Below are 15,453 nucleotides of genomic sequence, written 5' to 3'. Positions count from 1 at the left end.
GGTCTAATTTTCACAATGGCAGAACTAGGATTAAATAAAGAGGAGCGCTAACTTTTTGTATGTTGTATGCCTTTTTTTTTAAACATACAAACAAAGAAACTTGATACTGTATCTTTCACAATATCAGCTAGCTTAAGAGAATTTTCAGAATTTTCATTATTAAACAAATATGTGTTGAAATTCAAACAAGCGATGAGAAAAAAAGATGTAAGAAAAATAGATGGTATGTAAACTGTATTATATATAATTTTATATAACCAAATTGAGAGAATTTGAATCGGTGACTAAATTTATAACAAGCTATATTTGAAAATCAATAAAAATTACATGTAATATTTTATTTTTCATTGAAAGCTACCTAGGTTATAGCCCATGGTAGCCCTTAATGTGGCTCCGCCAGTGGATACCCACCTCTACTTTTAATTAAAGTTATATCAAATATGACCTTAATTTAATAAACAATGAGACAACAAGATTCGACAAAAATGTAGGATATTTTTGTTATTTTCTTCTTATTTAATAGAGATTTTTAATGAAAAAATTTGAATGATTGATGATAAACAAATAATAAACGAGTCCTATCAATTTTAAATCTCAGACCAAAGTAAGGAATCATCCTAATTTGAAGGAACATTTTAACTTAAAAAAGGCATTGCACGGTGCTTTGAGAATAAGATTTGAGTTACGCAATCCAAAAAGAAATTGGGTAAAAATAAAAAACCATTCTTGGACTGAACTTTAAGTGTCTGCCTCTCTCGAGTACAAAACACAGACCAGATACTCTCATTTCCTCGCTTCCCGACGAATTTGGCAAAACCCTTCTTCTCCACCACCGTCTCCAACTCCAAGGTAACCTCATCCTCTCCCCTCTCTCTCTCTCTCTCTCTCTCTCTCTCTCTCTCTCTCTCTCTCTCTCTCTGTAAGAGTATGACTAATTGAGATTTGGATGTTTTTGTTAGCATTTAGTCTGAAATGAGCGGGTCGTCGGTGGGCGCTGGAGGTCACGCGCCGCTCTTCACAGTGGCGCAATGGGCTGAGATGGAGCATCAAGCTTTGATATTCAAGTATCTCAAGGCAGGAGTCCCTGTTCCTTCTGAGCTCCTTGCCCCTATTCGCACCAGTTTCAACCTCATTTCCCCCAATTTCTTACCTCACCACCCCACCTGTAATTCTCTCCTTCAAATTTCCACTCTTTTTGTTCTTATATTATCGATTTGATTGTTTATAGTTCCGGAATTTAACGGGCAATTGTTGTTGTGATATGCATGTTGTATTGTTATCTTTTGGGTTTTTGGTATAAATAGATGTTTTTTTTCAATATGTTAGGGGGTTATGCTTCCTATTGCGGGAAGAAGATAGACCCGGAGCCGGGGCGGTGCCGGAGGACGGATGGCAAGAAATGGAGGTGCTCCAAAGATGCATATCAGGACTCCAAGTATTGCGAGCGGCACATGAACCGCGGCCGCAATCGTTCAAGAAAGCTTGTGGAATCACAAACTGCCTCTCAATCTTTGTCAACTGTGACGTCAGACAGTGTGATCGGGGGCTCCAGCCACAGTGCGAGCTTCCAGAGCATGCCCTTACACTCAATTGGAAATAGTGGAGGCCTATGCTTTGGAGGCAATGGATCCGAGTTGAAGATGGAGGCTATACCGTATGGGGTGTCTAACAGGGGAACCAGGTATATCCGTTAGGTTACTTTTGTATTGGTAGAATTGTAATGTCTCATGAATTTGCGCTGCATTCCTATTATTTCTCTAGGACGAGAAGTCTTTCTCATGCATAATCTATGAATTGCTTATTTCCCGAACATCACTGACAAGGCCTAAGATGGGAAAGAGGTTATCCAATACATTTGTAGCTGCAGGTGGGGATTTAGATGGAGAGCATTTATAATAATCACCTTAGAGATGTAGAAAGTAGAAATAGAGGACCAGGAAAGCCTTATATGCTTATTTGGGGAGTGATGGGTTGTATATTTGATTGTTAGGGGCTTTACTTGTTAGTTATTAACCTCAAATTTATGCTTGAAAATTGTAAGAAGGTTAAGGTCCGTTTGATCACCGTTTGGTTTCGCCTTTTTCACTTTTTGTGCTTGAGATATGAGGAAAGTATATATATGGGGGAAATGAGTGATGAAGAAGGATGGAGTGAGGAAGGGGAAGAAATAACGAAAGAAGGATGAAAACAAAATCTTGAAAGTGAAAACAACTTAAAAATAGCTTTTGATTTTGTTTCCTTTTCTTTTACATTTCTTTACATTCTTCCCTACTCTTCCTCAACTCCACCATATACTTTCCTCACACCTTAAGCACAAGAAGTAAAAACTGAAAACTAAGAACCAAATGGTTATTAAATGGGCGCTTACTTTTTACCATGTTTTTAGCCACGTACATTTGCATTTGTTTTTTATTTGTTACATGTCTCTCCACACATTAGCAAGATAGAAGCGTTGAAGAATGATGTGTGCATGCGAAGTGAGGAACGAGGATATTTAAAGTGTGTTTGGGTTAGGAAATTTTCATCCTCTGAATTGCAAAATGAATGGATTTAAATTGGGTGATTTTTAAAGTTGTTTTGGTTAGCCCTTTACCAAATGGCATACTTTGGCAGCTCTTGGGTGATATTGGGTGACTGTAACAGCAACTGACTTGTTTTGTGATGTTTGTACCATTTACACCTGCTTTAACACTAATGCATCTCCAAATTGAATTCCACCGGGAAGTCATTATCCATATTATACAGAATGATTTACCCATTAGTTTCTTTCCTGTTATTTGAATGAAAATCTAGAAAGTGGAGAAGCATCCATATTTTCGTTGATACACTGATTATTAGTAATATGTTCAATGGTTGATTATTAAGGAGTTTAGCCTAACTTAGGTCTGTTAGCTTAAATTAAGGTCTAATTGTTCAATTTGCTAATATGAGGTTTGTTGTTGAATAGCTAAATTCTGCATGATTAACTCAGTTCGAGGCGAATCTTTAGGACAGATTTATGTCTTGGTGTCTTATAAACACCCATGTACTCTATTGATAACGAGTGCAATGCAATGTGTTTATCTTCTATTTTTCAGTTTCTTGTTACACGAACTTTCCTATCCTACATCAATATATCCATCAATACAAAGATGTCGTCAAGGTGACTTGGACTACGTTCGTAGTATGTTAGAATATGTATTACTACTGGATTCATGCGAGGAACTCATGGGTACATTATAAATTTACCTACAGCACTATCGGCATAAAGCATCTAGTGAGGTAGATTAGTTTAACTACAAGCTGACTATACATCTGAGGATCATCCACTAAGTAACCGTTATCATACTATAGAGGCCACTCCATTGGATGAGGAGAGCTTATCTAAGATAGCCTGTGCCTCTAGAATGCCGAGGACATATTTCCTTTGAGACAAGTAAAATACTTGTTAAACTGCATAAAACTCTGTACAAATCCTCATAAGAGAGTATATACACTATGGTTGCGCAGCCCTAGCATCCTAGGCCATGATTACCTAAGTAACTGTTAAATTCTATCCCTCCAAAGTACTTAAATGATCATCTACGAAACCGAATGACCAAAAAATAGAAGGAAAATAGGGGAACAACTAAGGCCGTAAACTAGCTAGAAGCGGAGCTAAGAGCCAAGTTGGTTATCTGACCTACTCTCTGAGAGCTTTGTAGAAGCTCCTGAACCAATTTGTTGAAGGTAGACAGATGTTGGATGCAGTGTCACTTGCAAATAAATGGCAATGATAGTGATTGGGATTCTTACATGTTTTTGGCAAGCAAAGGTTTTGGGAGTAGCTAGAGAAAATGTTTCTGAAATCCATCTACTTTCAGGATGTTTCTTGTAGAGATGCTAAGAGTTATCATCATGTCTTTTTTAATCGTCTTTTAGCTCATATTTTTGAGGGATGTTTAATGCGGTTGGTGCCGGGTGTACTTCGAGATTATTGTTCCCTGTTGGCAGGTTCTGTAGGAGTTGGTGCACGGAAGGCTGCCACTTTTTGGTGCTGTGAATTTTTGGCAATAGTTTGTTTAGGCAGAATGAAACAGTAGGACTTTTGAGATAAGTGGCAGGAGAAGAATTTTTCTATTGAGCAGCAACAGATTTTGGGTCCATCTTGATTTGGGAGTGTGTGCTTGTGATGTATTTCTTGTTGGGTTCTTCTGTTTTTCTGTTATATGACGATAAATATTCTTTTATCCAGAATCAGAAGTGCAATTATGATGGACAAGCTGTCCACTAACAGCAAAGAGAGACCGGTCCGTATTTTTCCACAGTATAATCCAGTAGAATTTGGTCACAATACATTCTGGCAATGGCATAATATGGTCCTTTGCCTTCTTTTCCTTTTTCTGAGATGAACAAATTCGTTGTTTACTCTACCTTTTTCCATTCTTAAGTTTTGTTTCTTATGCAGATAAAATTTATTGAATCAAAACAACAAAATCATTTAATTGAATATGTGATTAAAAGTAAGATTTTTGCATCATTGTGGTGATTGATGCATATGAAAGGTTTGTGATGGTCATCTTAGGGATTTGAGGAAAGGAATTGAAAGAAATTTAGAAGATTTGAGTTTAGTTGAAATGGGCCAATGGGCTAGTCCAGACCCACAAGTGGGCTGGTCAATGCCCAATGACTCATGGCCATGGACCTTTTGGTGATGGTGCTTTTTGGCAATGACTGCGGGCATCGTGTAATTCAGTTGCTGATGGGTAATTTTATTTAGACCTGAGCTTGATTATTTCTGAAATTGCATCCATGACATTACTTTAGGAGACCTGAGCTTGATTATTTCTTAAATTGCATCCATCACATTACTTTATGTTTTGATGCACCATGATTGGTTATGATTTTTAATCGTCATTTTTTTGTTAGAACTTAAGAATAGTAGTTTTTGATATGCAGTTAGAGACAGATTTCTTAGAAACCAAAAGGGTGTGCTAATTTTATGCAAATGCAGGGGGTGCAATACAGCTGGATCAGAAGAACACAATTTCATGTCAGAAGCTAAGAGGTGTGTTCAGGCGCACAGTACTGTAGACAGTCCGTGGCGTCTAATGGAGCCTCATGTTCCCTTAAAATCAGAACTGAGAAATAGTTCTCTTTGGCTAAACAACAGCTCTCAGCTACAGACATTACAAACTATGGAGTCATTGAGTGATGCTGCTGCAATCACCAAACAGGAGTATGTTGGTGGAGAATTTGGCTTACCAGGGTCTCAAAAACACGAACAAAATTCTCTTCAGCCTTTATTTGATGAGTGGCCTAAGTCGAGGGATCTGGGTTTCCATCTGAATGATCATAGATCAAACACGACTGAGCTGTCAATGTCTAATGCAGGGGCCACCCCTAAATATTGCACAAGGAGTGCTGAGTCACCCAATGGTACGTTATTTTCATCTAGAACGTCTTGCAGATACCCTCCTCCATCCCCATGACCAAGGAAAAGTTTGATCGTTTGATTTATGTGTTGATGCAGATGCCTATACTTGAACCTGGGAGCTGATATACATGCGCTTTCTCGTGCATGTCCGTGTAGTGTACTTTGCCGAGTTCCTGCTTCCCTGTAATCTAGACGTCACCATTTCTGGGGTTTCTTAGGTTTGTATTTTCCACTCGACCATTTTGGTTATACGATTCCTGGAGTGTAATAATGTCTGTGCTATCCACTCTTATATGTCAGCATAGCACACTCCGGAGATATTGCCTTTGTTTGCTGTTGCACTTATGACTGCTATGGATTTCTTGTGATGCTTGGACATGCGCTTTGTCACCCACTATGTTATTTGCTATTGTTGTTCTCTTGCAAATCAAGACTTGCTAACTTGGTTAAGTTGGTAACCATCGGAAATAGGGAACTAGCTTCATAAGCGCCCGGCTCGGCCGGTGAGAAACCGGTTGCCAACTTCTTTCCATTCTAACATTTTCCTTGGCTGGCTTGTCGTTCCATTTTGAGCACTTTCCGTGAGAGGAACCTGACTACGTACTCTCCCTAGTTTGAATCAGTTTCCCATCTCTCCTCACTGTTATGCATGCCATTGCCAGGCTCCTTTGAAAGTTGAAACACACACCAACTTCATTCCCACCCCATGCTTCGAATTCAAAGCATTGATCGATCAAAACAAAAATCAGAATATCGCTGTTGTTTGTTAAAAAAAACAAAGGAAAAAAAGAGAAACGATCCAAAAAATAAGGCAAGAGAGAAGGAAACAGTAGAAAATTAGTGTGGAGGACCGACCGCAATGAATAGCATTGCGTTCTGTCGCATGAACCGCGTGTATTATTAATTTATAGTAATGTACGGCAGACTAATTGTTTAGGTATAATTTTATAAATTATATGATGTGATTGTTGACGATTAAATTATTATTTAAATGTCGATAAACGTGCTTATTTTGTATTAGTGATATATCACATGATTTACAAACTTGGTTTAAAAAGTTACTCTACCTAGCATTACGCTTAATTTATCATTAATTATGTACTATGCTTAATGATATAACTGGTTTTATTTTTATTTTTATTTATTTATTTAATTTTTCAAACGATAGAAATTTTGATTAAATTTGAAGTGAAACGTTTACATCAGATGCCAGAGTGTTGAACAACTACTCTGGTTCAAACTCATTCCAACTATGAAACCCACCTTCCTTAAACATAAAAGATGCCACTAGATGCACTGCCCTATTACAAACACGAGGAGTAAAACGAAATTCTACTGACCTCAATTGCTGTTGTAATTGTCTAATATCAAATAGGATACCTTCAATCATTACCTCCGGTTGCAAAGTACCATTAATCATCCCTATAAGTTTTTTTTGAGTTAGATTCGACCTGTTGTTGGGGCCTAAAAGTGTCACACACCAACCAACCAAGTCTCAAGGCCCAATTGTCATGCAAAGCCTACATTCAAGCCCAAACACGCGCCAAGGCACGAGATCAACAAGGAATATATTCACAAACATGTCATGCCACGCCATGCTCATGCATATTCATCATGCCATGCTTCCTTAGCCACAAATCATGCTAAGCCCAAGTCACATGCCAAGTGGATTATGGTGTGGATGGTTATACAAGGTTATCGGGCCTATGTGAAATCAGGGTCGTGGAAGACTTTGGGTTGGTCAGGAGCCCAAAGATCCAAGCTCATACCCTTTGTATTTCATACAAGCATCATTGAAAGAGAATTAACCTAGTTTATCCCTTTCCCTAGCAGGCAAACTCCCTTAGTTAGGATTAAACTAGATTGTTGCATTAAATGCATGATAAGCCCAGCAAGCTAGGCATTTATGCTGACTTTCCCTTCCCAGCCTGCACAGACAACCAACACACAAAAGTCGTGAAGCGCACTACCAGATTTAGCACCTGCGGAAGACAGTCCCGGAAAAATCACTTCTCAAGAAGAAGCAATTTGCAGGTCTCAACAATGCATTTAGTTTACACCAAAAGGGGATAATAGGATAACTAGAAAGAAAGGGAGGGAATACCAAGCCACAAAGGGATATTCCCTTGAAATCTAAAAAAGAACCCTTCACCTATATAAGGAGGGAGAGAAGCCACTAAAGAGGGATTCAAAGGAACATATAGAGAGAAATAGAGAAAACGTAGTAAGATAGAACCACTTAGGAAGAAGCCCAAAAAGTTCCATTTTAGTCTAAAGGCTTACTCCAAGCCTTAAACATCACCATCCATGCAACCTTAGTAATTCCCACAACATTCCATCAAACATCTCAACCATTAAAAGCCTTACTATCACCCTACGAAAGCCCAAATCATGCAGCTAAGAATGCCATGCAACCATGTAAACCTTTTCTTTCATGTAAACTGATAATCTTCTAGCTTCCATACCATGCTTCACTTGAGCAAGTCATTATCTTGATCTTTCATGCTATATTCGAGCCATTGATGTTACTGGGGTATTTCCTAAGACAAGCTATCTCTTTCGAGATATCTTGAGACTTGTTGCAAACCCGCACCAAGGGAGACAAGAGGACGTTCTCAAAGCCTAAGTCCACCTCGACCTAAAAGTCCCCCAACATAAATTGGTGACTTTGTTGGGGACAGGTCGCAGTATTCATTTAATGGCTCTGAGATCCAGAAGAAACACTACCAGGAATGACAACGCTTTAGATACAGGCTAGGCTGCTTCCCGGCTTGACGAGTCTGAACACAAAGGCCAACGCCAGGAAAGGCAAGAAAACTTGGGCTAATATGACATGCCGGACATTATTGCAGCCATTCATGCCTTGGGTGAAGCCCAAAAGGAAATTGATGCATCTGTGAGAAAGAGTTGAAAAGCTCAATCCCAAAGCCAAGCGAAAAGGCCAGTGACAAGGACTACACGCCTATGGAAATGGCTTCTTAGGAGGAGTCAGCTGTTGCTGCTGGCAAGGGTTTTGAGAAAACACCATCCTTTGTCACTCAGGAAGACATTATAGTTATGCTCGAAAATGAGCTGCATAGAAGCTCGGATGATTGGAAATAAGTTCCTGAGCCACCATATCCAACCATTGTTCTCCACATGCCATATCCTAAGGGATACGAGACTCTTAACCTTGTTTTCTTTGACGGGAAGAATGGTAGCCTTAAAGAACATATAAGTTGTTTCATTGATGCTTTGGGTCCTCATGCCGACGACTGCAACCTACGTCTCAGGGAGTTCTTAAAAACCATAACTGATTGTGCTTATACTTGGTACACCACCCTTGCACCAGGATCCATCCAGACCTGGAAAGAGCTGGCATGCAAGTTCTGTAAAAAGTACTTCAAGCATGAAGAAATGGTCATGACAACTCAACTCAACAATACACGCCAAAAGTACAGGGAAGATTTGGTGACTTTTGTAAAACATTTTCGAGACCTCGCCCTTGACTACTATGGCGAGAATGACGAGGAAGCTCTTGTGGAGATCTGCATCAACAACATTGTAGTTGACTACAGGGTGTACTTGAAGAACATCAGTATCAGCCAGTTCTTGAGGCTTTTAGAAGCAGTAAAGAATACCAGCTTGTCAATTAAGCCTTCCACGGGGAAATCTTAGAAGACCTACAAGAAAGAAGCTCATCATACCCTAGCCATGAATGATAGATTTGACTACAACCCAAGAAAAATGAAGGAAATAAAGAGTGATAGGGAAACCTGTCCTCCACTAGCATGCAATAATGAGGAATTCCAAGCCATCCTCGATACCATGCTTGCAGATGGGGCCATCAAGGTGCCTCGGTCGTATAAATCCCCTTCCAGGGAAGATAGAAAGGATCCCAAGTACTGTCGTTACCATCAGTATGTGGGACATCCCTCTATTGTATGCCAAACTTTGCGAAGAATTCTCCATGCAAAATCTGTGAAGGAACGCTAGAGCTGTCATGTAAGACGCAAGCTATAAACACTGACCCTTTGCTAAAGCGTTGAGGGAAAGAGATAGCAGCTGTCATCACGTGCTCCGAAGATGATGATATCTACCACCCATGGATCAACAACCCCAAATAACCGGAGGCCATTTGGGAACCTTTTGGGAACATGGAGAAAGCTTACTGGTGCAAATACTTCAAGCCACATAGTTATGATACCCCGTGGCCTCAAGTTGAAGGATGGGGATATGAGGATGCAAATCTCATGGATTTTGCCCCAAGCCTAAGTGACGAGGTCTTCACCATCGACATGCTAGAAGAATACAACGAGGAAGCCTCGGAAAGGCAACTGGTCAGCCAGGAAATGACGACTGTGACTTTGTATAACCTTCCCGACATGGAAGCTGATGTGATTGAGCATTACCTTTCCCAAGGGCAAGGGCCTACAACAGCGCATGTCCTCCAAGAAAATTCGAAGTCCAAATCCCTTTTCGACCAGCTTGAATACGACCCAGAAGCAAGGACTGCTACTACTGAAGCTCTCATGTATGTTTCCGAAGACTATGGCTCTCAATGCTATGCTGCCCAGCTGTAGAAGGCCATCATTGAGAACAACAATGCCATCATCTTCACTGACGAAGACATGGAAATGGCTTTCCCTGACCACCGAAGGCCACTGTACCTGGAAGGATAGATCAATGACGTCTTCATCAAGCGAGCTTTGGTTAACACTGGTTCCTCCATCAACATTTTACCCTTGGCAGTACTAACTGCAGTAAGCATCCCAATGTCAAAGGTAGTAAGGTCTCAAATCTCTATCAATGGGTTTGAGAATAGCAGTGAGGAAACTATTGGATATATCGAGATCGACTTGAAGATCGGCCCTATCAGATCCTTCACTAAGTTTTATGTAATGGACATCAATGTGGCTTACCATACTCTGCTTGGAAGGCCAAGGATAAACAAGCACAGACTCGTAGTCTCCACCTACCACCAGTGCTTCAAGGGAAGGATAGGTCTGAAGCCTATTGGCATCCTAGGAAACCAGATGCCATTCAACCTAGATGAAGTTCATTATTCTGATGCTGAGTTCTATAATGATTTCTCAAGTCCCGAAAGTGGATATCACAGCCCTCAGGGATACCTTTACCTTCTTGGGAAGAAGTCCAAGATCTCAGTGACCAAGAATTTATAGCCACTGCGGGAAAAGGAAAACGCATATAGCGAGATACCAATTTTCTTGCCTACACTCCACCTTAATGTTCCAAGGTCGTGTTTCTCGATTGCCCGTCATCTACCACTTATGACGGGTTGGGGGGCCTAACCACATTGTGTGGGAAAGCCCCAAGTATGAAGGCATTGCACGCCAAGCAAGTGAAGTTCCCAAGGAAACTGAAGGCATGCATGCACCTGTTGCCGAAGATGAACCCCTGCAGAAAATCATGCCTGCACCAAAATGCATGCAGGATGGATCCATTGCGGTGGCGGAAAAACTTGAAAAAGTATACCTAAGTGATGATTCATCTGTGCAAAAATTGATTTCTATTAGTGTTTACTTAACTGTTGAGGAAAAGAAAGAACTAGTCAGCCTGCTAAAGGAGTTCAATGATGTCTTTGCCTAGAGCTATGAAGAGATACTAGGCCTTAATCCGAACTTAATGTGTCACATGCTAAATACACAGCCTGGGATCAAGTCTATTGTACAACAAATGAGGAATTTCCATCTGGAAATAGAAGCTAAAATCAAAGTTGAAATAGAAAAGCTTATCACAGTCGGATTCATCAAGCACCCTCTTTGGCTAGCCAACATTGTCTTAGTAAAGAAGAAGAACACTGTTCGAATCTAGATATGCATCGACTATAGAGATCTTAATGTAGCATGCCCAAAAAATGAATTTCCATTGCCTAACTTGGACATCATGATCCATTTAACCTCAGGGCAAGGCCTAATGTCGTTCATGGATGGCTTCAGCGGGTACAATCAAATCAAGATGTTTGCCAAAGATGCTGAGAAGACGGCTTTCTGTACGCCGTTTGGAAACTTTTACTACACTGTTATGCCATTTAGACTTAAAAAAGCTGGTGCCACCCATCAATGAGCAATGACAGTAGTCTTTCACAACATGATAGGGAATGAGGTGGAAGACTATGTGGACGATCTCGTAATGAAATCCAAGACCAGGGAGGGGCATTAGGAAGTGTTAAGAAAAATGCTGGGAAGATACCGAGCATATGGGTTGAAGATGAACCCCAAGAAATGCACTTTTTGTGTTTCATTTGGCAAGTTCCTGGGCTTCCTGGTGCATCAGCGTGGCATCGATGTAGATTCAGACAAAGTGCACACCATTAAAATGCTCATGTCCCCCGACCAACACAAATGAGCTGAAACGTTTGATGGGGAAACTGTCCTACATTTGGCGCTTCATCCAAGGATTAGTAGCAAGAACAGGAGCCTTCGCCCCACTGCTCAGGAAAGGGAAAAAATTGGTGTGGACCAAGGAATGCACATAAGCCTATCAACGAGTCTAGCAGCTAGTCACCAACCTTCCTACCATGAAGTCCCCAATCTATTCTGTTCAAGCTTTACCTGGCCGCAACAAGCATAGTCGTAGGGGCCCTGCTTGCCCAAGACAGTCCAACCAGAGAAGAACTACCAATCTACTATGTCAGCAGACAACTAAGAGGCATCAAAACCCACTATGAGAAGACGAAGCGCCTCTACCTAGCTATTGTTTATGCATCACAGCGACTGCACCATTATTTCCTAGCACATAAACTACACCTTATGGTAAAGTTTAACCTAGTAAGGTACTTGCTCACTAGACCCATATTGTCTGGCCGTTTGGCTCGTTGGTTGCTCCAACTTTTTTAATTTAATATTATATGTGTGACGCCTAAAGCTATCAAAGGCTAAGCTGTGATAGACATACTAGCATTATTCCCCGAAGAAGAAGATAGTGCACTGCCAGAGATAGCTGCCATCATTGTGGAAGATGAGCCATGGGTTATGCATTTCGATGGTTCTTCCACAACCACATGAGGAGGAGTTGGCGTTGTATTTGTCAATCTAAAGGGCCAACATACCGCCCTAGCCTTCAAGCTAAGCTTTTCATGTACAAACAATGTAGTTGAGTATGAGGCTTTCATCATAGGCCTTTCCACAGTCGAGGAAATGGGTGCAAGGAAGATGCGAGTCGTAGTTGACTCGAATTTGGTCATGAGCCAGGTCCAAAGAAGCTTCGCGGTGAAGGAAATAACCTTGGCACCATATCGCAATATGGCCAAGAAATTCATGGCAAGCTTTAAGCAAGTGGTGTTGGAACACATTCTCGGCACAACCAACAGATATGCGGATGCCCTAGTGACATTTGGTTACAAGCTTTCCTTTGTCGAAGAACAACCCAACATTGTTGTAATTAGAAGAGAGGTTTAAGTCATTGATGCACCTTTCCCTGAGGAAGCTCTAGAAGATGACGACTAGAGAGAAACTGTCAGAAGGGAACTTTTCAAGTCAAGAGGAGAGCTCAACATCAAATACCTTAAGGAGTACATCAATGTTACTAGGACACTTTACAAGCGTCTACCCGGGTGAGTGCTAACCTGATGCCTCAGACCAAAAGAAGCACAAAAAAGGTTGCATAAGATTCATGAGACTACATGCGGAGTTAACCAAGTTGTGAGTCTCAACAGCCGACTACAAAGAAAATGACACTACTGGCCAAAGATGAAGCAACAAGCCACATGCATCCAAGCCGACTGTCCAAAATGCAGTAGAACATTTTCCCTAAGGGAGGCATTTGCAGTTTCCATCACTGATGATTGGAGGTCCCTATACCTGACCTTCTTCATCGATGGAACACTACCAAGCAATGTTAAAGACACACACAAGTTAAAAGGGACAGCCAAGATGTACTTCATGGATGAGGCAATTCTATACCAAAAGGGATTCAACGGGGAACTATTGAGATTCCTTGGGCCATCCGAATAATCACAAGTCAGGCAGAAGGTACATGCTAGAGAGTGCGGTAAGCACCAAGGAAGGAAGAAGCTACACAAGCAACTGCTGAGCCTAGGATAATATTAGCCAACCATGAGGAAAGACACGCACAACATGGTCAAGAGATGCCATGCATGCTAAGTTCATGGAAACTTAATCTATAAGCCTTTAACCCTACTGTAAGACATGTGCACCCCATGACCATTCCACACTTGGATGCTTGATTTAGTAGGAACAATCAATCCAGCTTCCGAAGGCCATATATGGATCCTAGTAGACATTGAGTAATTCATGAAGTGGGTAGAAACAATCCCTCTTAGGAAAGCAACATGAGCAACAATGTCCAATTTCATCAGGGAATGCTTCGTTTGCCAATTTAGGATACCTTACAAGATAGTGAGTGACAACGACACACCTTTTGTGAACAAACATGTAAGTTCCACACTTGATGCTTACAAGATTAAGCATCGTTGCTCCAAGTCGTACTATTCTCAGGGAAACGGTCAAGCTGAAGCCACAAACAAAACACTGCTAAGAATCCTAAGCAAGATGGTACACAATTACGTTGGGGGTTGGAGCATACCTTCGAGACGTTCTATGTGCCTATCGCACATCTCTAAGGAACGCTACGGGTTTCTCTCCTTACTCATTGGTGTATTGGTCATAAGTTATTTCCCTTATGGAAATAATGATGCCCATGGCGAGAGTTTCGACATTCAACAACGTGGACTGAGATGTTGCAGCATACGCAAGCTGGAGATGGAAAGACCTTGAGTTACTCGAGGAAAAGAGGGTAGAAGCAGCTAGGAAAACAACCCTATACCACAACAAGTTACCAAAGCCTAAAACCGCACAGTCAAGCCACGCAACTTCAGGGAAGAGTATCTCCTCATCGGGACAGTCGAGCACATAAGGAGGTAGATCTACGAACCTTCGAAGTTCACCTCATATTGGGAATGACCTTTTGTGATTCAGGAAGCCTATCAGAATGGCTACTACTACTTGACCTCGGTCAAGGAAGGTACACTAACGGAACCTGTTAATGCAAAGTGGCTAAAGCTATATTACTGCTAAAAAGCTCATGCTTATTTTAGAAGAACAAGCTCATTCTATGCAATGATCATTTTTCTTACTCTATAAGGCCTTGTAAAGCCATGCAACGATTGATTTACCCTAAATTTTAATGAAATGAGGGAGCATTTTGTCAAAATCTTTGGTACATTCGTTTCTTTACATTGGTAAGGGTACTGGAAGGATTTCTTCTAAACAAGCTATAGCAGCAATCATGCCAAAGCTTTAATAAAAGCCCATGCCAAGCCTATCAATGCCATGCAAGCTGCTCAATGGTTCAATGCTCATGTAACATGCCAAGCCAACACGCCATGCAAAGCCATTGAGTTAAGCAACTAAAGCTTTTTCAAAAGCTATACTTATGCAATAAGCCAAAGCTTATTGATGCAAAGCAAGCTGCTCAATGGTTCAATACTTATGCAATATGCCAAGCCAACACGCCATGCAAAACCATTGAGTCAAGCAACTAAAGCTTTTCCAAAAGCTATACTTATGCAATATGCCAAAGCTTATCGATTCAAAACAGTGTTAAGCCTATGCCTACTAATGCAAATCAATGCTTAGCAAGTCAAGCTTTCTTAACATGTTTTGCTTCCCTACAGAAGCTGTGACATCTTTTCCATCTTTCATCAGGAAAACTCACTCGCAAAGTGTCAAGCGATAGGATCAGTTATTTCCCCCAGGAAAGCAAGCAAAAGCTTAAACCTATGTTTCAAAGGCTAAACAGAATTTCATCCAGCAAATTCTCATGCACTCGAAGTAGGAGAAAGCCAATGTCATTGCAAGATTAAATGCATCATGCTAAATTCAATGTCAGTAGCTAAAGTCTAAGGCAAATAAGCTAAATACAAAGCAAAGTGGCCCTATGGCCATTGTTCAAAAAGCAGTAAGTTAGTTGTTCAAATGGAAATTACAACTAAAAGTAAAAGTGGAGTGAGGAAAACGACTTTCTTCATGGTTCGCTACTTTGATATCTCAAGGTTCATGCTCTGCCAAGAAAAAAAAGTCGATGGTTAAAAAACT

General features: G+C 40.8%; 1 protein-coding gene across 2 annotated transcripts; it reads left to right on the top strand.

The window, feature by feature from the left end:
• Window positions 1-690: 690 nt before the first annotated feature.
• Window positions 691-5,771, top strand: LOC126627484 (growth-regulating factor 5-like). 2 transcript variants are annotated; one of them, XM_050297049.1, is made up of 5 exons: window positions 691-849; window positions 960-1,165; window positions 1,327-1,681; window positions 4,973-5,397; window positions 5,492-5,771. In XM_050297049.1, exons 2-5 carry the CDS (start codon window positions 973-975, stop codon window positions 5,503-5,505), a joined length of 987 nt encoding a protein of 328 aa, XP_050153006.1. In that variant the 5' UTR covers window positions 691-849; window positions 960-972; the 3' UTR covers window positions 5,506-5,771. The 2 variants fall into 2 exon arrangements, with proteins under 2 accessions (XP_050153006.1, XP_050153007.1); XM_050297050.1 differs by having other exon boundaries at window positions 727-849; window positions 967-1,165.
• The last annotated feature ends 9,682 nt before the right edge of the window (window positions 5,772-15,453 follow it).

Source organism: Malus sylvestris, chromosome 6 (genome assembly GCF_916048215.2).
Source record: "Malus sylvestris chromosome 6, drMalSylv7.2, whole genome shotgun sequence".
In the NCBI taxonomy this organism is placed as follows: domain Eukaryota; kingdom Viridiplantae; phylum Streptophyta; class Magnoliopsida; order Rosales; family Rosaceae; genus Malus; species Malus sylvestris.
The sequence above is the reverse complement of the archived record's forward strand: the minus strand, read 5'-3'. Positions and strand labels throughout refer to the sequence as shown.

Excerpts from the sequence above, each read along its gene's own strand:
- LOC126627484 (XM_050297049.1), top strand. The coding sequence starts at position 973 with ATGAGCGGGTCGTCGGTGGGCGCTGGAGGTCACGCGCCGCTCTTCACA. Across the intron at positions 1,166-1,326 it reads CTTACCTCACCACCCCACCT|GGGGTTATGCTTCCTATTGC; the intron begins GTAATTCTCTCC and ends TCAATATGTTAG. Across the intron at positions 1,682-4,972 it reads GTGTCTAACAGGGGAACCAG|GGGGTGCAATACAGCTGGAT; the intron begins GTATATCCGTTA and ends ATGCAAATGCAG.